This window comes from Stereum hirsutum (genome assembly GCF_000264905.1).
Source record: "Stereum hirsutum FP-91666 SS1 unplaced genomic scaffold STEHIscaffold_9, whole genome shotgun sequence".
Lineage (NCBI taxonomy): Eukaryota > Fungi > Basidiomycota > Agaricomycetes > Russulales > Stereaceae > Stereum > Stereum hirsutum.
The window spans coordinates 1,478,732-1,502,578 of NW_006763139.1; the positions used below are offsets into that span (position 1 = coordinate 1,478,732).

At 52.3% G+C, this 23,847-nt stretch overlaps 9 protein-coding genes across 9 annotated transcripts; 3 read left to right on the top strand and 6 right to left on the bottom strand.

The window, feature by feature from the left end:
- Positions 1 to 9: 9 nt before the first annotated feature.
- STEHIDRAFT_59822 (uncharacterized protein) lies at positions 10 to 5,287 on the top strand (the record flags this gene model as incomplete). Its single annotated transcript, XM_007305172.1, has 15 exons — positions 10 to 528; positions 579 to 656; positions 710 to 786; positions 840 to 1,042; positions 1,115 to 2,832; positions 2,894 to 3,085; positions 3,143 to 3,263; positions 3,317 to 3,432; positions 3,482 to 3,567; positions 3,620 to 3,810; positions 3,868 to 4,023; positions 4,077 to 4,202; positions 4,261 to 4,504; positions 4,563 to 4,844; positions 4,906 to 5,287. The coding sequence occupies 15 exons, from the start codon at positions 10 to 12 to the stop codon at positions 5,285 to 5,287; spliced, it is 4,491 nt and encodes a 1,496-aa protein (XP_007305234.1).
- A 2,291-nt stretch (positions 5,288 to 7,578) lies between these two features.
- On the top strand, positions 7,579 to 8,450 carry STEHIDRAFT_158257 (uncharacterized protein; the record flags this gene model as incomplete). The annotated part of the gene is made up of 4 exons (XM_007305570.1): positions 7,579 to 7,832; positions 7,928 to 8,097; positions 8,194 to 8,297; positions 8,373 to 8,450. The coding sequence occupies 4 exons, from the start codon at positions 7,579 to 7,581 to the stop codon at positions 8,448 to 8,450; spliced, it is 606 nt and encodes a 201-aa protein (XP_007305632.1).
- A 1,108-nt stretch (positions 8,451 to 9,558) lies between these two features.
- STEHIDRAFT_169498 (uncharacterized protein) lies at positions 9,559 to 11,637 on the bottom strand (the record flags this gene model as incomplete). The annotated part of the gene is made up of 2 exons (XM_007305571.1): positions 9,559 to 11,147; positions 11,212 to 11,637. 2 exons carry the CDS (start codon positions 11,635 to 11,637, stop codon positions 9,651 to 9,653), a joined length of 1,923 nt encoding a protein of 640 aa, XP_007305633.1. The 3' UTR covers positions 9,559 to 9,650.
- Positions 11,638 to 12,157: 520 nt separating this feature from the next.
- On the top strand, positions 12,158 to 13,320 carry STEHIDRAFT_140201 (uncharacterized protein; the record flags this gene model as incomplete). The annotated part of the gene is made up of 5 exons (XM_007305572.1): positions 12,158 to 12,350; positions 12,425 to 12,746; positions 12,839 to 12,865; positions 12,939 to 12,955; positions 13,061 to 13,320. 5 exons carry the CDS (start codon positions 12,158 to 12,160, stop codon positions 13,183 to 13,185), a joined length of 684 nt encoding a protein of 227 aa, XP_007305634.1. The 3' UTR covers positions 13,186 to 13,320.
- Positions 13,321 to 13,350: 30 nt separating this feature from the next.
- On the bottom strand, positions 13,351 to 15,483 carry STEHIDRAFT_81106 (oligosaccharyl transferase alpha subunit). Its single transcript, XM_007305238.1, has 6 exons — positions 15,160 to 15,483; positions 14,879 to 15,082; positions 14,525 to 14,818; positions 14,045 to 14,452; positions 13,831 to 13,969; positions 13,351 to 13,665 (listed from the first exon to the last, which is right to left on the bottom strand). The coding sequence occupies exons 1-6, from the start codon at positions 15,459 to 15,461 to the stop codon at positions 13,540 to 13,542; spliced, it is 1,473 nt and encodes a 490-aa protein (XP_007305300.1). The 5' UTR covers positions 15,462 to 15,483; the 3' UTR covers positions 13,351 to 13,539.
- Positions 15,484 to 15,550: 67 nt separating this feature from the next.
- Positions 15,551 to 16,906, bottom strand: STEHIDRAFT_99257 (mitochondrial 50S ribosomal protein L22). The gene is made up of 5 exons (XM_007305573.1): positions 16,835 to 16,906; positions 16,666 to 16,747; positions 16,321 to 16,534; positions 15,958 to 16,162; positions 15,551 to 15,891 (listed from the first exon to the last, which is right to left on the bottom strand). The coding sequence occupies exons 1-5, from the start codon at positions 16,866 to 16,868 to the stop codon at positions 15,653 to 15,655; spliced, it is 774 nt and encodes a 257-aa protein (XP_007305635.1). The 5' UTR covers positions 16,869 to 16,906; the 3' UTR covers positions 15,551 to 15,652.
- Positions 16,907 to 17,047: 141 nt separating this feature from the next.
- On the bottom strand, positions 17,048 to 19,123 carry STEHIDRAFT_81113 (uncharacterized protein). The gene is made up of 7 exons (XM_007305239.1): positions 18,916 to 19,123; positions 18,736 to 18,820; positions 18,325 to 18,642; positions 18,177 to 18,246; positions 17,594 to 18,109; positions 17,255 to 17,407; positions 17,048 to 17,142 (listed from the first exon to the last, which is right to left on the bottom strand). Exons 1-5 carry the CDS (start codon positions 19,097 to 19,099, stop codon positions 17,999 to 18,001), a joined length of 768 nt encoding a protein of 255 aa, XP_007305301.1. The 5' UTR covers positions 19,100 to 19,123; the 3' UTR covers positions 17,048 to 17,142; positions 17,255 to 17,407; positions 17,594 to 17,998.
- A 250-nt stretch (positions 19,124 to 19,373) lies between these two features.
- On the bottom strand, positions 19,374 to 20,567 carry STEHIDRAFT_140204 (uncharacterized protein; the record flags this gene model as incomplete). Its single annotated transcript, XM_007305574.1, has 5 exons — positions 19,374 to 19,570; positions 19,675 to 19,735; positions 19,877 to 20,028; positions 20,156 to 20,323; positions 20,456 to 20,567. 5 exons carry the CDS (start codon positions 20,565 to 20,567, stop codon positions 19,482 to 19,484), a joined length of 582 nt encoding a protein of 193 aa, XP_007305636.1. The 3' UTR covers positions 19,374 to 19,481.
- A 1,313-nt stretch (positions 20,568 to 21,880) lies between these two features.
- On the bottom strand, positions 21,881 to 22,123 carry STEHIDRAFT_60001 (uncharacterized protein; the record flags this gene model as incomplete). The annotated part of the gene is made up of 1 exon (XM_007305189.1): positions 21,881 to 22,123. A coding segment is annotated over one exon (243 nt), but the record flags the coding sequence as incomplete, so codon positions are not given.
- Between the last annotated feature and the right edge of the window lie 1,724 nt (positions 22,124 to 23,847).

Sequence of the window (23,847 nt, forward strand, 5' to 3'; positions counted from 1 at the left end):
GGCGAGATCATGGGTAAGAAGCTCGGTCGACATTTACCCAGGATCGCGAGCGGAGATGCGGAGGAGGAAGTGGTCGATCACGAGAAACAGAAGGAAAAGGAACGGGCGGATTTTCTGGAGGATCGAAGGTTCGCGAGAGAACGAAGGTTGATGGAAAGGAACGGGGCTACGCCGACGAGGAGAGTCACACAGGACATGGTGGTTCCTCCTCCACCCGCAAATACAGACGACGTCGCGGGTGTGCCTGGTCGATTGCGGCTTTCGAGGGACGCGGTGCCCGTACCGGTATCGCCTTTGCCTTCGTCAAGGTTGACGAGGGGGTTGTGGGCGGACGTGCAGAGGCATTTGTTGCAGGCGTATGAGTATTTGTGTCACGTGGGAGAGGCGCAACAGTGGATCGAGGGATGTTTGGATGAGGAGCTTGGGTTCGGGGTGGTGGAGATGGAGGACGGGATGAGGAATGGAGTCGTGCTCGCGAAGTTGACGAGAGTATTTGAGGGCGAAGGTGTCGTGCGAAAGATCTACGAAGTGCGTTTCGAATATTCTCCTGTGGTTCGATGTTCTGACTTCCGGGACAGGCGAGGAAACTCGATTTTCGACACTCGGACAATATCAACGTCTTCACCACGTTCGTGCGGCATGTCGGCCTTCCGGAGGTTCGTGATACAGTTCGTTCGCATAGGTCGAGGTCACTCACATATATTTCCAGAGTTTCATCTTCGAACTGACCGATCTGTACGAGAAGAAGAACTTCCCGAAGGTCATCTATTGTATCCATGCTTTGAGGTAGCAATTCTTCTTGCCACTGCCATCGCACTCCGCTAATTCAGAATATAAAGTCATCTTCTCGCTCGCCGTGGACTCGCGGAGCGGATAGGCAACCTGCTCGGAAGACTTCAATTCTCCGATGATCAACTGCAAAAGACGCACAAGGGACTCAAGGACTCCGGCGTCTCGATGCCCAACTTCGGGAACGTAGGTCGGGAACTGGCCAAGGAGATTAACGAGGAACCGGAAGTCGAGCCAGAAACGGAGGACGAACGTAAGTTTGCAGGGTCCTCCCATGCTAGTTAAACATACCCATTGAATCAATTGAATGCGTGTGGCTATGCAGGGCGCGATCGCTTATTGCTGGAAAATGAACCTTCTATTGTCGCCACACAGTCCATCGCTCGGGCATTCCTCGTGAGGAAAGCGCAACGGACGCAACGAGCAAGATTACAACTCGCAGGGAAGTATGTCGTACGACTTCAAGCTCAGTGCAGAGGAGCGCTCGCGCGACGGCAGGTCGAAGACCAGCGGGAGGAACAAACACACCTCAAACCTTGGGTCGTTGCTCTTCAGGCCTCTTTGCGAGCTTCGCTCGCCAGACGACGTTGGTTATCGCACACACGCCAAATCAAGTCTCGAGCCCAGACATATGTCCAACTGCAGGCTCAGATTCGTGGAATCCTTGTTCGTCGTCGCTTCGCGAAACTCAAAGCCGCCATCAGGAACAGTATCTCCTCCGTCACAAAGCTTCAGACTTTGGCACGCGCACGCCTTGTTCAGCGAGCACAAAAGGAGCAATTGCGCGCGTTCACCTTTGACGGTACCATGGGTGATATCATCCGTTTCCAGGCCATCGCTCGAGGCGCCCTCCAGCGTCGTGTCATAACCCAACAACTCCAGATCCTGGATGCACTTGATCCCTCAATCGTTGGTCTTCAGGCTCAGGCCCGTGGAGTCATCGTGAGACGCCGAGTTCGGACGCAGCTGGCCAAACTGGACGACGTGAGCCACGTCGTCGTTCGAATCCAGGCAGCAGTCCGGACCTACTTGGCCAGGAAACGGCTGTTGACTCTCATTCGTGGTCTTCGAAAAGCGACCCCAGTTCTCGTGCAGCTTCAAGCCCGTGCACGCGCCAATCTAGCTCGACAGCAACATATGTCCATGAACAAGGCCCTAGCAAAGATGGAAATCGTCGCGTCCGTTGGTGGGTTCCAGGCTCTGGCTCGTGCTGCCCTTGCGCGTAACCGTCATCGCGAGCAGACGAAACAGCTCGAGTTCCGGCTGCCGGACGTCGTTGGCTTCCAGTCGCTCGCTCGTGGTGCCCTCGTCAGGCGTGAATACTACGGGTGGCGCGATCATCTCTGGAGGAGTCAAGGCATCGCTGTTTACCTCCAGGCGCTCCTTCGCGGTGTTTTGCAACGGAGGAAGTTCAAGGCGAAGATGCAATATTATCGTTCGAACCTCGATAAGGTCGTCAAGATCCAGTCGCTTTTCCGTGCCAAGGAAACTCGTGAGCAATACCGTCAGCTTACCTTGGGTACGAACGTCACCGTCGGGACTATCAAGAATTTCGTGCATTTGTTGGACGATTCGGAGACGGATTTCCAGGAGGAGGTCGATCTCGAGCGGATGCGGAAACAGGTCGTTGAGCGGATTCGGGAGAATCAGGCGTTGGAGAGCGACGTCAATGATCTCGACGTAAAGATTGCCCTCGTCGTGCAGAATGTCAAGAGTTTTGAGGAACTAATCAAGGCTCGAAGGCGATATGGTGCCGATACCGCCGCGGCTCATGCGGCGAGAGCTTCTGTCCTTGCTGCTCATGGAGATCCTTTCGCTGGTCCTAGTACTCTGGACCACGCGGCCAAACGGAAGTTGGAGTTGTACCAGCAACTGTTCTATCTACTGCAGTCTAGAGGGGAGTATCTCAGCCGTTTGTTCCGTCAGGTGTCATTGGAGCCTTCGCCAGAGAAGAATCGGAGACTGTTGGAGAGGGTTGTTTTGACTTTGTTTGGGTACGGACAAGATCGTAGGGAGGATTATCTTCTTTTGAAACTGTTCCAGGTAAGCTTCTGCCTTCGTTTGAACATGATCATACCACTCATGTTACTTCTGTCGGTCGTAGCTCGCCATTCAAGAGGAGGTTTCGACCGCCAAGTCCGTCGAGGATATCGTCCATGGTCACCCTATCTACATCAACGTTGCAGTCCACTACATTCGTCCCAAACAGGCACCTCATGTGCGAGAGGTTCTCCAACCGCTCATTCGCGAGGTCATCGAATCGGAAGACTTGGACCTGGAAGTGGATCCTACACTCGTTAGTATCACAACATTATATATGATGTGATGTACAATTCTGAACTTGTCCTCACAGATTTATCGCGCGAGGATTAATTTGGAAGAGATGAGGGCTGGGGTAGCGACTTCGAAGCCCAAGAACATCACTTTCAGAGAAGCCTTGCACGACCCTGAGACACGTCCTGAGTACATTCGCCGTAGGTAACACAACCATTATGTTCAGCCTCTATTCTCAAACCCTATTTTGTAGACCTACAAGTTCTCCAGTGGTGGGCAGATGCCTTCGTCAAACAGATCACGGAGTCAACGCGTAAGATGCCTTACGGTATTCGGTATCTTGCGCGAGAGACGCTGCTTGCGTTGAAAGTCAGTCCTTACTGGACTCAACTGGGAGACTTATCTGACAGCGTTTTAGGCCAAATATCCTGATGCTTCTGAGGAAGTCTACGCGTCGTGTATAAGCCGACTTGTCTACTATCGCTACATTAACCCTGCGATCATGTAAGTGCTTTGTTACGGATGACTTAGATTTATCTGACAAGGGTCCTTCTAGCACCCCGGAGACCTTCGACATTGTCTCGAACACCGTCGATATTGGCGCTCGCAAGAATCTCGCTCAGGTCTCGAAGGTGCTTACCCAGATCACGGGAGGTCGCGACTTTGGAGACGACATGCCGGCGTACATCCCCATCAACGACTTTGTCCGCAAGTCTGTGCAGCAGGTCTTTGCGTGGCTCCTAGACGGTTTGCATCAGCTCCCGGTTTTCTTCCGTGACATGTAGTCTGACTTGGTGGAATCAGTCGCCGATGTACCCGATGCCGAGTCTCAATATCACGCACACGAGTTCCTCGACGCCACCGTACAGCCGAAGCCCATCTATATCTCGCCCAATGAAGTGTATGCCATGCATGCGCTTCTCGCACAGCACTTAGAACAACTGGTCAGCCCTGACCCTTGTCGATTGTACAAAGAGTCACTAAATTTTTTATACATTAGGCTCCTAGTCGAGATGACGTCCTGCGTGTGATCCTGACCGAGCTCGATGGTGTACCACATCTGGGCAACGACGAGCTGAAGGACGCGAGGGACCGAGCGATTACCCTCGATCTCACCAACCGCTTCGCGCACGTTCGTGGTGAGTATATCTACCTGCACTTCGACCCGGGTTCACCTAACCCTTGCTCTCCCTACAGACCCCCGCGCAGATGAAAAGACTTTGTGGATCCAGGCTAAGCGGACAGTCCTCGCGATTTTGCGCGTGCAGCCTGGCAAGGACCTGGTCGAATCTCTGATGCAACCTGTGACTGAGGAGGATGAGGTGACTTGGGAGGAGGTTCTCGAAACGGAGATGGCGTCGGACCATAAATTGCGACACCCTGCCCGTATGCCATCAAGCGCTGCTCAAGAGTCAGCCTATCGACTCGAGGATATTCGATCGTACGCATGTTTTTCTCACATAGATGAGCTCGAACTCAATGATGTTGATGTTTCTTAGGCTATCCTTCCGCGAGGTCAAGGCGCATGCTATCTTCTTCTTGCTCGAACTGGAGAAGATAGGGAAGATCACGCGTGACGATGGATATCAAGGCATTCTCAACGCTATTGCTGGTGATGTTCGTTCCAAGCATCGGACGCGACTCCAACGTCAACAGGAAATCAATACCATGTCCGAGGCCTTGACTCATCTGAACCAGCGCAAGAAGGAGTTCGAGGAACAGATCAACAGCTATAACAACTATGTTGAGACTGCTATGGCCACCATGCAGCGAGGCAAAGGGTAGGTCTATTTGTTACGTTCAGACCCGTCCTTTGCAAACTTAGACGTTCGTTCGCCGCAGGAAAAAGCGTTTCGTCATGCCCTTCACGAAGCAGTACTTCCACCTCCGAGACCTACAGCGCTCAGGCAAGACCCCGCAGTTCGGGTCCTTCAAATACAGCGCACACGACCTCTACGAGAAGGGAATCCTTCTCTCCATCGACCAATACTCACCCCGCCAGTTCGACAAGATCGACCTGGTGTTGTCTTCGAACGAGGTCGGCGTATTCAGCGTCGAAGCTTTCAACCATGCACTCGGGATCACCAATCGCTTGTTCACCGAGGATATCCGGATGGAAGATCTCTTACAGGCTCAGTTCCAGGACAAGGCCTCCCTCTCCTTATTTAATGGGCACGCGAAATTCAATCTCAATTTGTTGCTGTATCAGATTAACAAGAAGTGAGTTCTTCGTTCGTGACAAGTGGCTAACGAGTCACTGACTCTTCGCGTTTCTGTCCCTGTCCCCAGATTCTATGTATGAACACAACTTTGCATCTCTTACCTTGCTGTTTGCACTCTGTTACGTCGTAGCTATATTGATGACCATCTCATGTTTTCTCTCTCTCTCCCTCTCTCTCAATTTTTGTTATCGCTGAGTTCTGCATATTCATGGCCGTCCAGACTGCTTCGCTCATGATCAGCCCTTCCTAGCTTGTCTCACCATCAGATTTTTTTTCTCCAAACCCCTATATTCAATCCACTGCTTTCGTCCAAAACTGACCATTATCCTCGCTTGAGGTTGATTACCTGTCTCCACTAATATTAGTGACTTCCACGCACTGGTCGAAGTCATCGCCTCCTTTAAGGCTGAATGAAGACACGATTATGATCCATCATTTAAGCCTTCTAAAATTGTCGGCTTCATATGTACTGGCCATGAGCAGACAGATGACCACCACATCGTGGGTGGGATTCATGATACCTAGACATTGGACAGTCTACGTCGAACCTCCTAGATTTTGATGACTGCTTGTGGTACTTGCATCCCACCACTGACTCCCGTACTACAGGAGGCACGAAGTCATTGCACAAGGTAAGTTTGTCTTGGTTTGTACACTCGCTGTTTCTACCGCGCTCAACTAGTCGGCCGCACAGAACAGTTTACACTCTCGAAGCTCTCAAAAACTCGTGCCCGACTACAATTGACATCATATTTGGTCACTATGCCACTAACTCGTTAAACCCTCCCCATCTCTAGACCACTCTCGTATTGTTAGAAAACGGTCTGACCATCTGCGTACTCCCACACGAAGTAAGTAATGTTTCTAGAAAGATGTGATTCTGCTCTTTCTCACTCACCAGGGATTACATCTTGGGCGACAAATCCGTCGAATACGTCTGTGTCTTCCTGGGTCTGGTTGGTGCCTGCAGGAGGGTCGTACGGCGTCTCTGGGTCGTGATGATTGCATAGGTAGAGGTCAAGAGCGACACGACCGCTACACCTATAATTTATACGCAATCGATTGAGCATATGATCAGAACCGAGTAATCTCAGCGAATGGGCGTACCATAACGCGGCGGTTCCACAAGTGACCCCTAGGTATGCCTTCGAGTTAGATGGGTTGCGTGAGGCGAGGATACATGTCGTTCCCAACACTCCGCATAGGCTTCCAGGGTCTCTTCCGCACCTACCGAGTCTGCCTGTAGTGGGGCATAGGGGAGAACTCGTTGTTGTCGAGTTGTCTGTGTATGCAGGGAGGGCGAGGGCTTGGAGCAAGCCGGTCGAGAGAATTGCGAGGCTGCATGTCCAGTGCAATTTCATGGTGGTGATGGCGAGCTCGGAAGGGGGTACGTGAGCACGGTAAGTTATCAGGTCTTTGAACCGTCCTCATTTGTCCCCACTTCATAGCCTCTTATTCACTGTTCACATATATCGTGACAAGCGCCTTCAATCATCCCGGAGTGGAGCATCATGGATCGACTAATGTAAATCCCCGGTGAGCGTAGATCCTTCCCCTATATCTGCTACATGTCACAGTATGGGTCTGATAATGCAAAACAATTCGGCAGGGTTTTCTGTCGCACAGCTGATCAGCCTGACGGCCTAAGTTGTCGGTGGGTATGCGTCGAAACAAAGACAATTGAATGTACTGGTGAGCATGGGAGCTGCACAATTCGATCGAGATGACTCGGAACACCGACATTTAATTTGGTGATCGAGCTATCACTCTGTATAGCCCGAGGCTTTGTGTCCAGTAAAGGCATGGAGTCAACAACGAAACCCGAGTGGGTATCAAGGTGGTGCTCAATACATCATCATCCCCTGTAATCCATTTTTTTAACCCAACTTGTAGTCTTGGGGGCGGATTCGCCTCCATGCAAGATGCTCGCAAAGATGACTCGATCGCTCTTAGACAGCCTCTTTCAGCCTCTTTCAGCCTCTTTCAACCTCTGACAAGCCTAAATGTTATCGTATCACCTGATGGGCAAGAACGGCCCTCACGATCTCCGGGTGCCAAGAACGTTTCGGGCATCTTCTAGCTATTTTCCAAAACGCAAATCTTATGCCTGCGTTGTAGTGCTATGCATGCGTCATATGGCATCTCAGCGTCTTTGCTGGTTTCTCAATGAACGGAAATATTCGCGACCTCGGATTATTGGGCTATAAAATGCCCATTTCCCAAGTCCCAGTCCCCGCATCCTCACAATCAAAAACCCAGTAATCAGTATTCATCCTGCGCATCCGAGTCAACCATGCAGCTCCAAGCCCTCCTCACCTTTTCCATCCTCGCTGCCTGCATGGCCGTGACCGCGCTGCCCAGCAGCGACACCGTGAAATACGGATCGGGCTCATCCTTCGTCGAGCGTGCCCCCGCCGCCTTTGGAAACTGTAACATTGACCCTGGAGCCATCTGCGGTACCCTCGCCACCGCTTGTGCCGGTGCTCTCACCGATTCGGACGCGAGTGTCGTTTGGCAGACTATCACCTGTGTCTGTGCGGGTCTTTGGTGCGTTGGACCATCTTGCTCTCGGACGCAACTTGTCCGTTATGCTTATACATTTGCTCCTGCGACTTTTATCCCTTTGGGATGGTTGTCTATAGGTGTGGGGCATCGATCCTTCTTGACCTGCTATGCTGCGTGGGCAAGTTGAACACGGCGAGCTGCCAGTCGAGCGGAGGCAGCCAGACTTACACAGGCGATAAAGACGTCGATGCGACCCAACGCATCATCACCGATATCTCCTCAGACGGAGGCCCAACGTTCGACTACAGTGGGTCCCTCTTTCCCTCTTTCCCTCTTCCCCGAGTCGATACATACATCTGGCATGCTGACTACCGTTCCCAACTTAAAAACCGCACACTGGTAGGCGAGCTCTTTTCGGCCATTGAAGTCTACGGCGGCGTCACACTCGAGGGTAACACGCAGTACGAACAGATCGTGATGGATATAATGGCTGGTATGACCGGTTCGGTACGTTTCGACATACATACATAGCCTACGGCCGGTCTGTCTGAGAGAGGCTGATGCTCTACTCTCGATTTCTAGTCTAGCGGAAACGCGGACGTCAACGCTCTTAATAACTATCTCACTCAGAATGGCCAGAATGAAGGGTTCGGCGTGTGAGGGGTTATACTAAGCAGTGTGGACGGTGAAGGGAAGGGTGGGCGGTCGGGCAAGCTTCGTATACAGTGTCGTTGATTTATGGCTGTTTCTCGTCTAAATTCTCGTTTCTCACCCGAACTCCTCGCTTTCCTCGACTCAGATCCGACTCATGGTTCTGTGAAAAAAAACAGGTGAGAAATGTGTATATATCCGCGGGAAAGCAGTCGTATCAAAGTCGTATACAAAGCATCGGGAAATATCATCTTGCCCGACGCACTTTTTCCTGTCGACCTGTATAGAAAGGGTGTTCTTTCGTGATGTCGTTTCGTATCGCTGCAGCGCTGAATACGCATTCACGGTACGGAGTGCTATTCAGGAATAAGAGAAAGATCTCTGCTCTGGAGTCAAAAACCTGCGTCGCCTTTTCGGCTTGTTTAATGTGAATCACAGCCACATGGATTTGTTTCTGTTGCAGGAAACCCAACGTTCTCGCCGCGTCTTGAAGTGGCCAACGGCTGGTTCGATCTCATGACCTCTCGGAAGAGGAGTTATTGTTGAGGAATACCAACCACTAGACCACTGCGGCATTGATAGACTTGGGCGTACTAGTCATATATACGACTCTTTCGCTCTGATATATCGCGTTCTTCAGCTGCAATCTTCGTCTATCCTTGATGATCTATTTATTGTAAAGTAAAGTAATTGGTTTCACGAAGAATACAGCTGAGGAACATGATATATCGGAGTAAAAGAGTCGTATATATGACTAGTACGCCCAAGTCTATCAATGCCGCAGTGGTCTAGTGGTTGGTATTCCTCAACAATAACTCCTCTTCCGAGAGGTCATGAGATCGAACCAGCCGCTGGCCACTTCAAGACGCGGCGAGAACGTTGGGTTTCCTGTAACAGAAACAAATCCATGTGGCTGTGATTCACATTAAACAAGCCAAAAAGGCGACGCAGGTTTTTGACTCCAGAGCAGAGATCTTTTTCTTTATTTCGCGTATATGTAAAGTAGTTCGTATTGTGTGGTCAGCGTGGGCGTGAATACTTCGTGGAGACAGTAATCAGAGGTGGCGCAGGTGCTCAGATGTGGCGTTCAATCTCGGAGTCATCGTTCTGTTCGTCTGTTTTATTATCCCTAGTTGTTCTTAGTATATATGCAGAGAGCCAATAAGTAGATGGGAAGGGCAACAAATGAGAGCAGACGAGGATGTAACACTAGTTGGGCATTGGCAAACGTCGCCTTGGCCCTGTCCGTGGCTTGTCAGTAGACTCCTTCACCTCAATCACCGTCCTCTCAACCTCTGCTCCCCTCGCAAGCCCTTCTGAATCTGTAGAAACACCTTTCCTCGCCGACGCCAACAACCCACCAACCTTCGCCAAAAACCCTTGCGCCGCCGTCCTGACCACCTGCGCCGCCTCCTTCCCCGCCTTCGAGCTATCCGCCTTGACCACCATCGCAGCCAACCTCTGATGCTCACTCAACCCCGCCTTAAACGTCGTCCTAATCCCCTGCAAATCTAACTCCCCTCTCGTAGCCCCAACCTCCTTCCAACTCTTGACCACATCCTCCCCAAACGCCTCCAACATCTCCACACACAGCCCCGTGTCCTCCGCCGCCGCTTCCCCCGAAGCCATCGCAGCCCTAAACACCGACAACCACTCGCTCACGCTCAGCTCGCCTCCCTTATTGACCATCCAGCTCTGCTTATACTTCGCCCCTTCGTCCACCGCGTAGCCCGTCGCCATATAAAACACCCTCTTCGCGGCGGCAAAGTCGCCACAGGTCGCACAGATCCTCCACGCGAGAGTGTACACTTTCCTCGGAGGCTGACAACTCGGCCTCGAGCCTTCGCGCTGGAAAACCCAACTGAGCATCTTTGCTGCTTTCGTAGCCTGTGTTTTATCCCCCGCGAGGGCTAATGCGTTATGCGCGTATAAGGTTTCCATAGCGTGGGGGTAGACAAAGAGCTGAATACCGCCCCGTTTCGCGTTCGCCATGATCTGTTCGGCGTAATGGATGCAATGTTCTGGTCTGCGGACCGTGTTGGCGTATTGGAGGATGGTGAGGAGGGAGTGGTGCTCGAGCGGGACCGTCTGGGTGTGTGCGGATTTCTGTTTTCGAGTCTTCGGGAGCGCGTCGTCCGGACCTATGAGTCCGAAATGGTCGCGGATGATGTCGAAGGCGAAGTCGGGGTCGCCTGAAGGCGCGGGACCGGCGTGAGAGAATATTTTGATGAGGGAGGAAAGGATGCGTTCGTTCATGACGAAGGACGGGTCTTTCTCCATCGAACGGAGCATCCGTCGCCAGACGTACTTCGCCTCCAGAGCCATGGCTTTTCGTGATTCTGAGTCCGAGTCGTTCGTGTCTAGGTGTGATCGTCGTCTAGATAAAGCGTCAAGGAGAGAGCCGTAGATGAGTGCGCCGGCAGCGTGGGGACCTTCGGTAGGGAGTTCGTGGAAGACGTCGAAAGCTTTTTGGAAGAGCCCTGCGCGGCCGAGGACGGTGATGTAGAGGGCTACGGGGAATAGGACTTCGGTGGCATCGTCATCGGCGTGGATGCCCTTGCCGGTCAGGTAGGGAGAGTATTGCTCGTAGAGGAGGTGTACATGATCTAGCTGTTTTGAGTATTGGGACCAGTCTTCGATGCGACAGTAGCCTGACATCATGGAGGAGTATGTCCTCAGGTTGGGCACAAAGCCGCGTCGTTTACACTGTACAAAAAGTACTTCAGGATAAGTATGAGTATGAAATTGTGAAGAGTAGAGAACAGCGCACGTCTACGAACAGTTCCCAAGCAAGCTTGTACCGGCGAGCCTTGAAGGCCGAAGTGATCATGGCATTCCAGACTTTGATGTTCTGCGCATCGAGAGGTGCGTTCTTGAGCATGTCGACGGCCTCGTCCATGGCGCCCTTATCGCATAATCCCCTCAAACGTCCCGCAAGGGTATATGGACTCAAGAGCCATTTGGTGTCCGCAGGATTAGTATCGGTGGATGGGACATCTCGCCGATTCTTCGTCTGGGTAAGGACGGCCTTGACTGTGGTAGGGACTGGTTGGGGAGTATATTCCGAACGTTTGAGGTCCTTCTTCTTGAGGTTTCCACGGAACTGCCAGTGCGCGGTGGATGAAGATGCGAGGAGGGGTGTCGAGGAGGAAAAGGAACGAGAGCAGACTTTGTTGTGAGCGACGGAACGAAGCATGTCTGCCGCCTTCACGCGACTCGCGATGTTTTGCTCGCGCCTTGCCGCCACACGCCACACCACCTCTCTTTCACCCGAACCTCATCCTCGGTTTCTCCTCTTCCATGACCTTCTCTATGACCTTGTATTGTCGGACGTGCTCATCTGATGCTCTTTTGCTTCTGCAAAGCCCGAGGTTGTGTCTGGATACACAACAAACGGTCGCCATATGGGATATTGATCCCCATTGCATCGCCATCTCTTAGTCGCATGGACCATCATCTCGGATTTGTTCGTGCTGCATGACCTCCAACGCACCCTTCGGTCTACAAATCATATCCGATCAACGGACTGGCATGGCCATTCTTTGCCAGCTCGAATGGATCTTAGTATTACACGCCTCTATTCCGTCCACGTCAGCGTTTCAATTCCTCCGACAGTTGCTATATAACCTCCCATGTGCCCGCTCTGGTTCTGCTTCCCCTCTGAGCTTTCCGTCTACGACACTTGAGATCTTGTACTAAGGAGACTTCAGAAAGAGATGCTATCAGCCACTTTCTCCGCATTTTTCTTCTTTGCCTGCGCGGCATGTGTTCTCGCCATACCTACATGGGAGAACTTCAGCTCTCGGAACTCGATGGGGGACTTCGTCCCAGGCGCGTCTGTCATCGAAGCCAAAGGAGGACCCTACGGTCGGACATTAGCGTTCTACCTATCCAACACATCTCCACGAGGTGAGTTGATTTCCATCAACCACCACTCATCTCTCGAGTACTCAAAACGCACATATATCTCGTATTGTATCTAGGTACACCCGGTAACGCCACCCTCGAACAAACCTCCCTCCAAACCGCCCCAAAACTCTTCATCGACAAATCTAAACTATACATGTACACCAACGACACCTTCATCCAGCCCGTCAACGTCCTCAATGTCACCTCCTCAACATCATCATCATCACAGTCAAACTCATACGACCCACTGGGCTACAAGCTCACCATCGGGGACGTCGACAAACCCGAGGGTCTGCCCTCTGCGTGGTCCTGGACGGGGACGGTCTTGAACTACGAGAGCGGGCTGTGGAGGAATCGGGGGATTTATTATTATTGTGTGGATAGGGGAATTTATTTGTGAGTTTCTTCTTCTTCTTTGAGGGTTTACTTGTTTGCTTGTTCTTGTATAAGGATGTGAGCTGATTTGGAGTGGTGTTTGTCTCTCGTAGGAGCTTCACACGACCTTCGCTTCATACGTGAGTTGTCGTCCTTCACAACCGACTGAGTTACAGTACTCAACGGTTTCTCCTAAACCTCCCTATAAAACAGCGACGCCGCACCAGAAGGTATATATATTTCTCACTCCTCCCACCCGCCCTCGCACTCACGATCACGCACTCACCCAAACGCACACACGATCACGCACTCACCCAAACGCACATAAATTACAGGCTGCTACGTCATCACCCTGCACAGCTACTCGCACCTCGCGCTCCTACAAGAGAAGGAAGAAGCCCAAGCACGGTTAGGCAACAATGGGAATGGGAATGGGGAATCCCAGTCGTCTTGGTGGTAGCAGGAGTAGCCGTTGTTGTATGATTTGAGTTTCCTCGACGTTTTTTCTACTATTTATCAGGGTTCATGGCATTGGGATAGCGGCAGTCCTGTACTATACACACACTTCATTATCATACTCAACTCAGACTCAGCCTCAGACTCACGACATCCCGTAGTCTTAGAGCACATCACATCATAAATTAAATTATCAACTTCAGATGCTCGGTTCCAGGTTCCAGGTTTTAGGTTTTAGGTTTTAGACCCCACGAATTCTCGTTCTACGAAATACATGGTCTGTCCACCACATCCGCATCCCCGTCCCCATCCAGCACTGTACCACCATCCCTACTATCCATCGCTGCTCCATTCCCTTCTACGGTTTCGTCAACCTCAAATCGACCCTCTTTACCGCCAAGCCGATAGCGAACAGACCAAGGAAAGCGGTCAGGACCGCTTTCGGTTTTTGGAGGTGTGCGGAGAGGGGGACTTTGTACGTTGCCTGTAATAATAATAACCAACAACATAGACATAGACACGGCGCGAACAAGTTAGGGTTAAGCATTTAATTTTAGAGGTGAGCATTTGGCAAAAATGTGAGTTTGTGTGTGGAAGTGGAATGAGGATGGCGAGGATGTATGAGGAGAATGAGGATGGTGAAACGCACGTAGATCGTCCCGGTGTGTCTGTCCGTTAGGTTTTGGTAGTGGAACGTGACGGCAGGTCGGCCGATCGTGTCGAGGTAAGTGACGTGTGTTGACATCGACTGCGAGAGGGCGGGGAAGGGAGGGAAGACCTCGATATCGCTACACAAGCACATTCAGATTCAGCACCTTCTACTCCTCCGACCGCTCACATCAAGAAAAAGAGAGAGAACTCACGTAGCCCCCTCCGGAAAGATAATCTTCACCTCCGCCTCATCCACCACCGCCCCAGGCAGCAACGTCTGCACCGGAACACCCACGACATACTTCCCCGTCGTCCTATCATACCCCGCCGAATCCCTCAACGGCGAGTCCCACCCGAGCGTGAAATTGTAGTTCCACCCGCCCATAATCGGATAGCGCGGCTTCAGTTCCAGAATGCTGTATTGGTTCGAAGAGGCGCCCTTGGGGACGGAGGGCACGGTGCGCAGGCGCGAGGTGGAGACGTTACCGTTCAGGTCGAGGAAGTAGGCGGAGTGGATGCCGGGGGGGAGGTGTAGTGTCATGGAGGGGAGGATGTGGGCGGGGAGTTGGCCCATGAAGGCTTGGGCTTGGTAGTCCATGCGGGAGAACTGACCTTTCAGCCTTTTCAATCACAAATCCGCATCATGAGTATCAATCACGAAAGGAGCGAAGGGGAGGGGAGGGGAAACGTACTTCGGCCCAGCGTTATGCAGGTCGATATTGTTGTGGATGTTCAGGTTCGCGCCCCAATGACTGATCTCGGCCATACGCTCCAGTTTCTTAATCTCCAACACGGTGAAATCATAGCGATAATGAACGGTTAGAGGTTTCTGGTTCGCCTGGATGAACTCTGTGCTGATTGACTCTGGGATGTTGCTGAACGGTCCGTAAGTGACGGTCGCGCCGGACTTGGTCGCGATACTGTCGGTCGCGAAGCTGTCGACGCCTTCGGGGGTGGTGTACGAAAGAATGTTGGGGCTCGGTGACCTATGTGCATGTCCAGGAGTAAATAAATAGAGACGCGGAAGTAGAGAGAGATAGACAGACCGAATCTTCGTTCGTTGGGTGGAGGTCTTGTACGGGCTAAGAACGAACAGTTCGGTGTCGTACTTAAAGTTCTGCTCGTCCTTCTGCGAAGCTTGTTGCGGCCAGGGATACGTCGCATGCGTCTGCACCGTCTCGACGACCAAATTGATCGTCCCATTCACGCTCAGAGCTTTCGGGAGATCAACGGTATACAGATGCGGGTGACTGCAACATGTCACCACAATTCCAGACGTTAGTTCACCTATGCGCGTCATATATGTATAATGTGTACGGGAACTCACCCGGTAGGATGTAAAGGCCTGGCATGCAAGCCCAACGGCTCGCTCTGTCCCTTAATCTTCGCCTCCATAAAGCTCGTCACAGCAGCCTCCTTCTCTCCCAACGCGATCGCATACTTCTGCGCGCCGTTCTCGAGAGCCTTGATGGCGTAGGTGGTCGTGACGTGGACGGAGGAGCCACCGAGGTCGACGGTGCGGACGATGGCCGCGTTTTCAAAGGAGTGCTCTGCGAGTGCTGATTGAGAAGAGAAGACGAAGAAGGAGGCGAAGAGAACGAGGAGGGGTGTTCGCCAGCGGACGGTCATGGTTAGGATTAGGAGAAGGATGCGCAGTGCTTGAACTTGGACGAGACACGTATTGGCCGTTCTATTTCTGTACCCACGCGTCGCGTCTTGCCAACTCAACGCTGTGGCACTATCCAATGTGGCCCAGCATATCCACACGATATTTTCAGAGAGGAAAAGAAAAGAGCAGGGATTGTGGGTGTATATATCTACTACCAGGCCCACGTCGCGCTCGGGTTCCTCAGAGGGACGTCCTCACGAACGATCCCAGCAGACACGATCCTCTTCAACTTCCGTTTCCTCTCCTCCTCCATCAGCTCCCTCCTCGTCTTGCCCTCCCTCAACACGACACTCATCTTCGAGTCCGGATGTTGTCGGATACCGTGACGTCCACGTCCCTTGGGCTCCAGTCTCTTCAGCTGTTTCGGGCCTTTGGTCACCCACGACTCCGCTGAATGATTCCGTCGCGTGAGTTAGAACGGCAAGCATAAAACATAGGAAGGGAAATGGGACGCACAGACGATCATCTTCTGCGGGTCGATGCCCTTCTTCGCCGCGTGCTGCTTCGCGAGCACCAACATGCTCTTTATCCGCTTGCTCGCCCGCTTCTCGCTGAACGTCATCTGCAGGATGGCATAATCAATCGGCTTCCCTGCGATCTGTCGTCCGAGCTTGTTCAATTTCCTGTGTGAGATCTTGAAGTTCGCGGTCGACATTTTGTGCTATAGCCCCAACACCGACAACAGCAGGAATGATAAAACCAATATGCGAACCAAAACAGAAACAGAACAACGTCAGAATAAAGCCGTCAGCAATCACGTATCACGTAGACGAAACCGCAACACCTCAAACCAACACCGAAGACAAGAAAAAGACTCACATGATCCGCAATCCGTCCGACCTTCATCTGCTCAACAACAGCCGCCTCCGGAACCGCCTGAGCCTGCGTAATATCAAAAATACTCCCCGTCCCCGCCTTCGCCGTCTCTTTCTCCTTGTCCCCGTCCTTCGCCTTCGGTTTCTCGCTCTTCATCTGCTTGCGCGGTTTAGGAGCCAAGAAGTCGCGGAGCATGTCGAAGGGGGACATGGTTGCGCTGGATGGGTAGTTGGAGTTGGAGTTGGATTTGTGTTAGTGGTAGTGTTGGTTATTGCGAGACGAGATGTGGTTTGTGTGGTATGGCACGGTATGGTACAGGAAAGGAAATGGGTGGAAAGGCATACGCACTGTCGTCGACCGCCATCCCAAGTCAAAACGCGCGATGAGGACGCGACTGGGTAGGGCTTCAGAGAACGACTGAGCTGTGCCACTGTTCGCGGTTCAAACAAATAAACAAACGGAAATCATCAGCTCGACTGTGCTGTCTGTAAAGTAAAATACGAGAACATGAACGTACCATGACGCACACTCCGTGTCGCCAGAGGAAACATCTTGCTGAGAGAGTTATCGTCGAACGGTGATGGTGGCTAAAAGTAAAAGTCCGCTCAGTTCCAAATTTAGCACGGCCCAACACGTCGACTTGGACGCGCGCGTCGTGTCCTCACTCACAGCTTCTCCTCCATCCTCTTCCATCCTTAATATCTGGCGTAGTGTAGGCCACCCACAGACCGCCAATCATGCCAAGTTTCGGCGGGATCCTCTATGTCGTTCTTCTCTTCATCAACTCCATGGCCGTCCTCAGCGAGGACCGTTTCCTTGCACGAAGTACGTCCTTTCCCTCCCTCCCTCCCTCCCTCCCTCTCCATCTTTCACCCACTCCTCATCCCACTCATCCTCTTCTCTTTCTCTTTCTTTTCCTTTTCGTTTCACACAAAAGTCGGCTGGTCCACCGTCCCAACGCCAAACAACCCAACCGTCGGCTTCCAACAGCCATACGACCAATACGGCGGCAGCGCCGGCGGCGTACAGGATATCGGAGTGAAGGGACGACTTATTAATCTTATTGGAGCGGTGCGGACGCTTATGCGAAGTATGTACAATTCCTATCGTATATTATTCGTACACAAGAAAAAAAGGGCTAACGGAACGCTAAATACGAACTCTGTGTGTATGTGAATCCACTCCCCTCCCCTGCGCCTCGCCACTCCGCCACATGTGCTACGTCAACTCGCGCTCGAATATGTTACAATTTGACATGGGATGGGACGAAAAATAGTACCACTCATAGCGTTCAATCTCGTTGTAATCGGCTACGAACTCATCCTCGGGTGAAGATGCGACGACGGAAATGATCATATCATCATACTGCCTCTGCCCTCTGCCTCGCTTCTTCCTTCCACTTCCACCGTCCCACTTCCACTTCCGGTTCCACCGTCCCACCGCAGTCCGTCAAGCACAAGCACTTTCCGCGGGGTCATGTTGTATGATTCGTGAGAATGTGGATGATGAACGCATATCAAGGATCAAGATGAAGGATCAAGAGATGAAGGAAAGGAGAAGGAGGTATAAAAAGGAGTCATAGCAAGAAGAAGGAGAGAGAAGGGGTGTTATTCGTGGTCGTGGTTGCGGTCGTGGGCGTGCTGGACTGGGTTATGGGTTAGGGATGCGGACGACCCATTCCTTAGATGAGGTCATCGAGAGTGAGAGCTTCCTCGTCGACGAGCGCCAGGCCGTTGAGCTTCTGGTATTCGTTGTTAATCTGACGGATGAAATCTCGAGCGGCGTGACCGTTCTGCATGAGACGGTCAATTGTATCATCGGACTGAATATATGAAGAGAGAGAGAGATCCGCAACGTACCTCGCATTTCTGCCACGTCCCGTCATGAATGCAAACCTGCTCCCCATTAATAATCACCGTACAACTTTTCCTACACCCATCCAATCGCATAAGCACACTCCCTTTCAATAAAATCCACTCGCGAAATAAAAATGAAAGAAACACATACGTAACCCCCAACGCCCTCGTCCTAACCACACTCTCCCTCAACATCCCCACCCCCTCCTCCGCCCTCCCACTCCCATCCAACCCCGCACACCTCCCCACCCCGCTCGTCTCCCAATCGATTCCGGACGCCCGTGCGCACTTCAACGCGACGTCCGCGTTGCCGATCCGGTCCCGCGACTGGTAGTTCTGGCACATCACGAACTCCCACCAGGTCTCGAGCGGCGTGTATTTTTGCGCGCAGAGCTGTTGGACGTTTCCGGCGCATTCGGAGGGACCGTGCATGCAGGTTACGCCGAAGTCGGGTTCGGAGGCGTTGACGCTAAGGGCAATGGTAATAGTGATGAAATGACGAGTTACGGGTTGAGAACATGAGAGAAGGAGAGAAGGAGAGAAGGAGAGAACGGCTACGTACGCCCCGACAAAAGTCAACGAAAATTCAACCTTATCCCTCACTTTCTTCAACACCTGATCAAAGACAGCCTCACAAAGCTGAGCATCTAATCAATCCTCCCACAAACGGGTAACGTCAAAGCACAAGTGTCAACTTCATCCATGGATCCTATGAACAGATGGTTGAGGGCCAACAACTGACCTGGGCAGCGGGACATGACCCCCAGCGTGACCGGGACTTTCACATCGTCAAATGGACTTGGCGTAGTAGGATTAGTCGTGAAAGGTTCTTGAGCTCCAAGTGGGTTCAACATCAACATAGCAGACGACGCCGCGAGAATGGGAAGAGAGGAAACTAAAGCGAACAGGAAAGTAGAACTGAACATTCTGCTTATTTTTTTGAGAGTGCGTCGGGGTGGACGATGAGCAAAGAGGCTCTGAGCAAGCAAAGGCGAGGTGGAGGACCCGGCCAGTCCTCTTTGTATGGAAGGTAGATAAGATTAGCTCATGGCGTCATCGTCCACCATTGCGCGCCACGATCGCATTCACGGCCCGCTGCTTTGGCGCATTTCTCGCTGTGTCGAGGGCTTTGTGAGGTGTCAGAGACTGAGTATTTCAGGTTTTGAAAAGTGTAACGTATATACTTTTTTTTTTATAACGAGATGGAAATGAAATGGTGCTAAGGTTACATCCGATGCTGTGAGACGACGACGAAGACAACCGCAACTGCGACGATACTCGGGCGCAGAACAATTTTCGAGCCTGAGCCTATGATCGTTCTTGGGCAGCCTCCCACCATTTCCGAGCCTCCACCTCCGTCGGCGGTGGTGAGAAATACCGGCAACGCGATGTAAACGCTAGACAAGGTACGTACCCGAATCAGTCATCCAAATCAAGGGAGTGGGGAGCGAGGCGAACGGCAAACGTGAAAGTCAATCCACAGGACAGGAAAAGGGCTTACCATCAAGGGATCGGCGGCGAACGATCTTCTCGACGGCGAGCTCGTTATGCACTTGATTTCGCTGATATCATGATTTTGATTCGAATGGAAGGGCGAACGAGCGAATGGACAGCAAAGCAAGTGGATAGACGACGGGCAAATGGGCGAACGGGGAACAGGATGTAGCGTATCATTGTTGGTGTTGGACTGCAATGGAACGCACCTTGACCTCCTCGGCAAACAACGCACCCTGGATCTTCCTCTGTCCTGCCGGATCGTCTTCCTTCTCCTGGATGACCGTCCGTTTTTGCTCCATTGATTGATCCACGACGCCCACGCAATAGTCGATAATCTCGGTCCGTCTTCGCCAGTTCTCTGCACAGCAAAGAACCAAACCAACAACGGGAGAAGCAATGCAGAGAAGGCAAAGGCGGTCCCGGCAGAACAAGAAGACAAGGCTATTTAGGCTCAGACCGAAACACGACGAGGAGACCGGGCTCACCGACGAGTTCTTTCCATACATACAAACATGCTTGGTCTTGGACGGTCTGACTCATCTTCCCACCGGAAGAGGAGGGCGCCAGGCGATCCTTGTCACGAAACTGTGCGTTCGTCCGATTCAGACGCATGGTGATTGAGTCATCCAGTCGGCGATACTCTTTCATCAGCTCTGGGTATCAAGGACATGATTCATCATTCCATCAGTCCATACCATCCGTGTACAGCCAAAGTAGACAAAAGACCCGAGTTCAAGGACAAAAGGCAAGGCAGCAGCTCGGGGTGGACGGACGGACGGACGGACCTTTGAATACGGAGAGATTATGACATGTCGACGGGGAGACGTGGACGACCTGAGGTGTGAGCGAGGGTGCTTGAACGGCAAGACTTCCCAATTCTGGCGAGCCTCGAGACATACAAAGCTAGAGCCGAAGATTGAACAAGACAAGACAAGTACAGGCTATATGGGTGTAACTCAGCGTGGAAATCCAACGCAAAGTTGAGTGGCGGCCTTCGAACCGGCGGCGAGACAGGGCCTCCACTGACGATCGCGCCACGCGACTTCCATTTCCGTGATCGTCTGGCTCAGCGCAAAGCGCCATCTCAACTGGGCGCACCGGCATCCCGGCAACTGGGTGGCGTGTCAATCTCTGGCGCCGGTTTAGTCTCCCCATCCTTGTTCCCGGGGTCCCAGTCCTCTCTCCAGTCTTCTCTTCCCTTGCCCCTTGCTCCCAACTCGCTCCGTCAGCCTTTCTTTTTTCCGCGCTAAACTTGCGCAACGCATCCGCATCTCTTCTCTGCCTCGCTCTTCTTCTGATGCTGTTAGACTATGCTGCGCTCATGAGAAAATATGTCCACGGAACGAGAATCTCATGACAGGAGCGTTGTAAACACCGGAGACGGGCGTCTCTCGATGGTTCATTGCCCTGGGCTTCTCGCGAACTCGAGACGCTGGCCGCGCACAATACAATGGGAGTGAGCATGTGGGCGGCATCCTATCACTCCTATCATCTTCTCCCTCCTGGCTCATCATCTCTTGTCGCCAAATATGGCCGTGCATCTGGACGCGAGCAGCCCGTCCTCTGGGCTTCGAACCTCGGTGCTCCAACGCGTCCGACTCCCAGGAGGCACGCCACTCGCACTGATTTAGATCAGAAGGAAGTTGAACGACACAAAAAGAAGGGCAGTGCCAGCCTGTACTTGGCTGCCTGCCTGCGTGTCCGAGTCTGCCACGATTCAGAAGGCCTTTGCACAGCGAATAGCGAATAGATAAGTTATCGATTACAAACTCAAAACCCAAACGAAACCATGCCTGCTATGTACATGGGTGGCGAAGACAATTACATGGTGCTGAACATACAGTCCGAACGAAACGCGAGGCTCGCTGAAAGGGAGAACTGCATCAGATAACGAAAACAAATAGACTAGCTAGTACTCGGTCTGATCAACATCACCATCGACACGAGGAAGAACAAAGGGAAGAAAGACTTTTCGTTTGAGTGGCAGGACAGGAACGTACGACAACAGCGCAGAGCAATACGAAAAAGATACGAAAACAGGTCAAAGCACGAGGACGAACAAGATAACACGACGCAAACACGACGGACGAACAAAGGAAAGATACACGGTAAGCAAGCGGAGTGGCACAAAAAAAGACAACACGAGGTCCGATCTACTTTATTAAGGCTACGATCAAAGCCGAGGGGAGTGGCGCGATGGCGGGTCTAGCCTATTCATGTTCAACGGAGGTGACGGAGGGACTACTGGAACTCGATATGCTGAATGCGACCGACTCATGTGGAGCGAGGTGGCCATTGTCGGCTTTGAACTTCTTATGGCTCTTTGAAGGGCGATAGGCATGATGCCTCGTCATGTGTTTATGCCTCTTGGAAGGATCTTTGAACCTCTCGCCACAAAAATTGCAGGCGTGAGGCTCCTCGCCTGTGTGAGTGTTCAAGTGGCAGCCTTCAAAAGATTATGAAGTGTGAGGACTTTGTCGAGCGCGAAAAAGACAAAGGCACAACGCACCTGCGACATTGCTGCGCTGGGTGAAAGTCTTCCCGCACCAGGTGCACATGAAGCGCTTGATCTTCCTACAGTGCCACGAAAAACCGACATCAGCGCGGGAACCAAAGAAATCGGAAGAAAGGTGACTTACAGATGGGTGGCCTCGATATGGCGCTTGACGAGATGCTTCTTCGAGGAGTATTCGCAGATAGCGGTCTCCCCATTCTTCCTCGTCTCCCAGGTACAACACCACGGGGCACTCGAGCCCTCCCTCGTCTTCTCCACATGCTTCAACCATTCCTTCGCATCGTAAGGAATAGGCAGCTCGACAACCTCGAGCTTGACTCCGTCTTCATTGTAGAAGAAGCCATCATCGTCCGAATTCAAGTTGCCGTCACTGCCGACGGTGGAGGGAGGTCTAGTGGTGGTTTTAGCAGCGACGGCGGCGCGCACATCAGAAGCCGAAGCTTCGGCGGGACGAGAAGCCTTGCAATTGGTGGCCTTCGCCGCCGAAGGACGACGCGCGTCCCGGGCGGACTTCGACGTGGCCTCCGTCACCATGGTGTCCGGCGTCGACCGTTCTCCGCTGTCGCGGGAAACAAAGCATCATCTGAATTAGTATACGTACTCGGGCGTGACGAAAGGGCAAAGACGCGCGAGGCCCAAGCGAAGGGATCATTGAAACTGACCTGGACTCTTCCGAATCTGGGCGATATTCGTCGCTGTCACCATCAGAAGACCCGTCTTTGTCCCTGAAAATAACATTGACCAATGAATGAGTTGTCGAGAACAAAGGAGCGGATCATTTATAATTCAGGTACTCACTCGAAGTCCGCAGGGAGCTTGCGCTTTACGGGAATCTCAGAGCGGCGCACTTCTGTGCGACTGTCAGGACGGACTGGGTTAGCATGCCCGCCGATCTCAATAAATAACTAAAGAAGACGTACGTGGTATAGCGGGAGTTACGCTCCTCGCGATCGTGCACAGGCCTAGAAGGTGCGCTATAAGGTCGGGACGTCACAGAAGGTGGCGGGGGAGGAGGGTATGAATAGGAGAACGGCTGCGAGGTCGGAGGATAGTATTGAGGCGAAGGTGGGGAATGATAGCGGGAATGCCTCTCCTCTTCGTGAGAGGTGTGGCGCTCCGACGGGGCTCGACAGCTCTCGTAAGGGCAGCAACTAATTCATACATGTCAGACAAAGGAAGGTATATACTGTGATCATAAACTACCAACCTATCAGTGCACTCGGCACACGGAACGGCTTCAGGAGCACGTCGCGATGAGTGGCTAGAGTGCCTGTCTTGGTACCCATACCTGGTCGGGTCAAGGTAGCTGGAAGGCCGTCTATGTACCACGGGTGGCGTCAACATGAGGTTCAAGGTAAGTATCACTGCCAATGATATCACTCACTGATAGTGCGCATCTCTGAGAACCCTTCGAAGTGCGTCTTGTCTGGCATCGGCGTGCTCTGGGCTCACGTCGGAAGCGTAACGAGATGATGAGATTGCGGTCGAGTCGGATGGGTGGCGTGGGTTGATTCCCTCGTTCCTCAAGTGCTCGCGAAGAGGTGGAAGTGATCTATCACTATGTTGCGAGTCACCTCGCTTGCAAATGCTCGGGAGGGGTCTAAGGAACAAAGGATTTTGTTAGTTCACGGGTGGCGCAGGGGGTGTGGTCATAGAAGCATC

Coding starts and splice junctions, on each gene's coding strand:
- STEHIDRAFT_81106 (XM_007305238.1), bottom strand. CDS start 15,461: ATGACCGTCCGCTGGCGAACACCCCTCCTCGTTCTCTTCGCCTCCTTC. Junction 15,083..15,159: donor AGGCCTTTACATCCTACCGG/GTGAGTTCCCGT, acceptor GACATGTTGCAG/TCACCCGCATCTGTATACCG. Junction 13,666..13,830: donor GACACACCGGGACGATCTAC/GTGCGTTTCACC, acceptor TTATTATTACAG/GCAACGTACAAAGTCCCCCT.
- STEHIDRAFT_99257 (XM_007305573.1), bottom strand. CDS start 16,868: ATGTTTCCTCTGGCGACACGGAGTGTGCGTCATG. Junction 16,748..16,834: donor GACACGGAGTGTGCGTCATG/GTACGTTCATGT, acceptor AACCGCGAACAG/TGGCACAGCTCAGTCGTTCT. Junction 16,163..16,320: donor TCGGACGGATTGCGGATCAT/GTGAGTCTTTTT, acceptor TTGGGGCTATAG/CACAAAATGTCGACCGCGAA.
- STEHIDRAFT_81113 (XM_007305239.1), bottom strand. CDS start 19,099: ATGTTCAGTTCTACTTTCCTGTTCGCTTTAGTTTCCTCTCTTCCCATT. Junction 18,643..18,735: donor TCGTTGACTTTTGTCGGGGC/GTACGTAGCCGT, acceptor CATTGCCCTTAG/CGTCAACGCCTCCGAACCCG. Junction 18,110..18,176: donor GGACGTGGCAGAAATGCGAG/GTACGTTGCGGA, acceptor CGTCTCATGCAG/AACGGTCACGCCGCTCGAGA.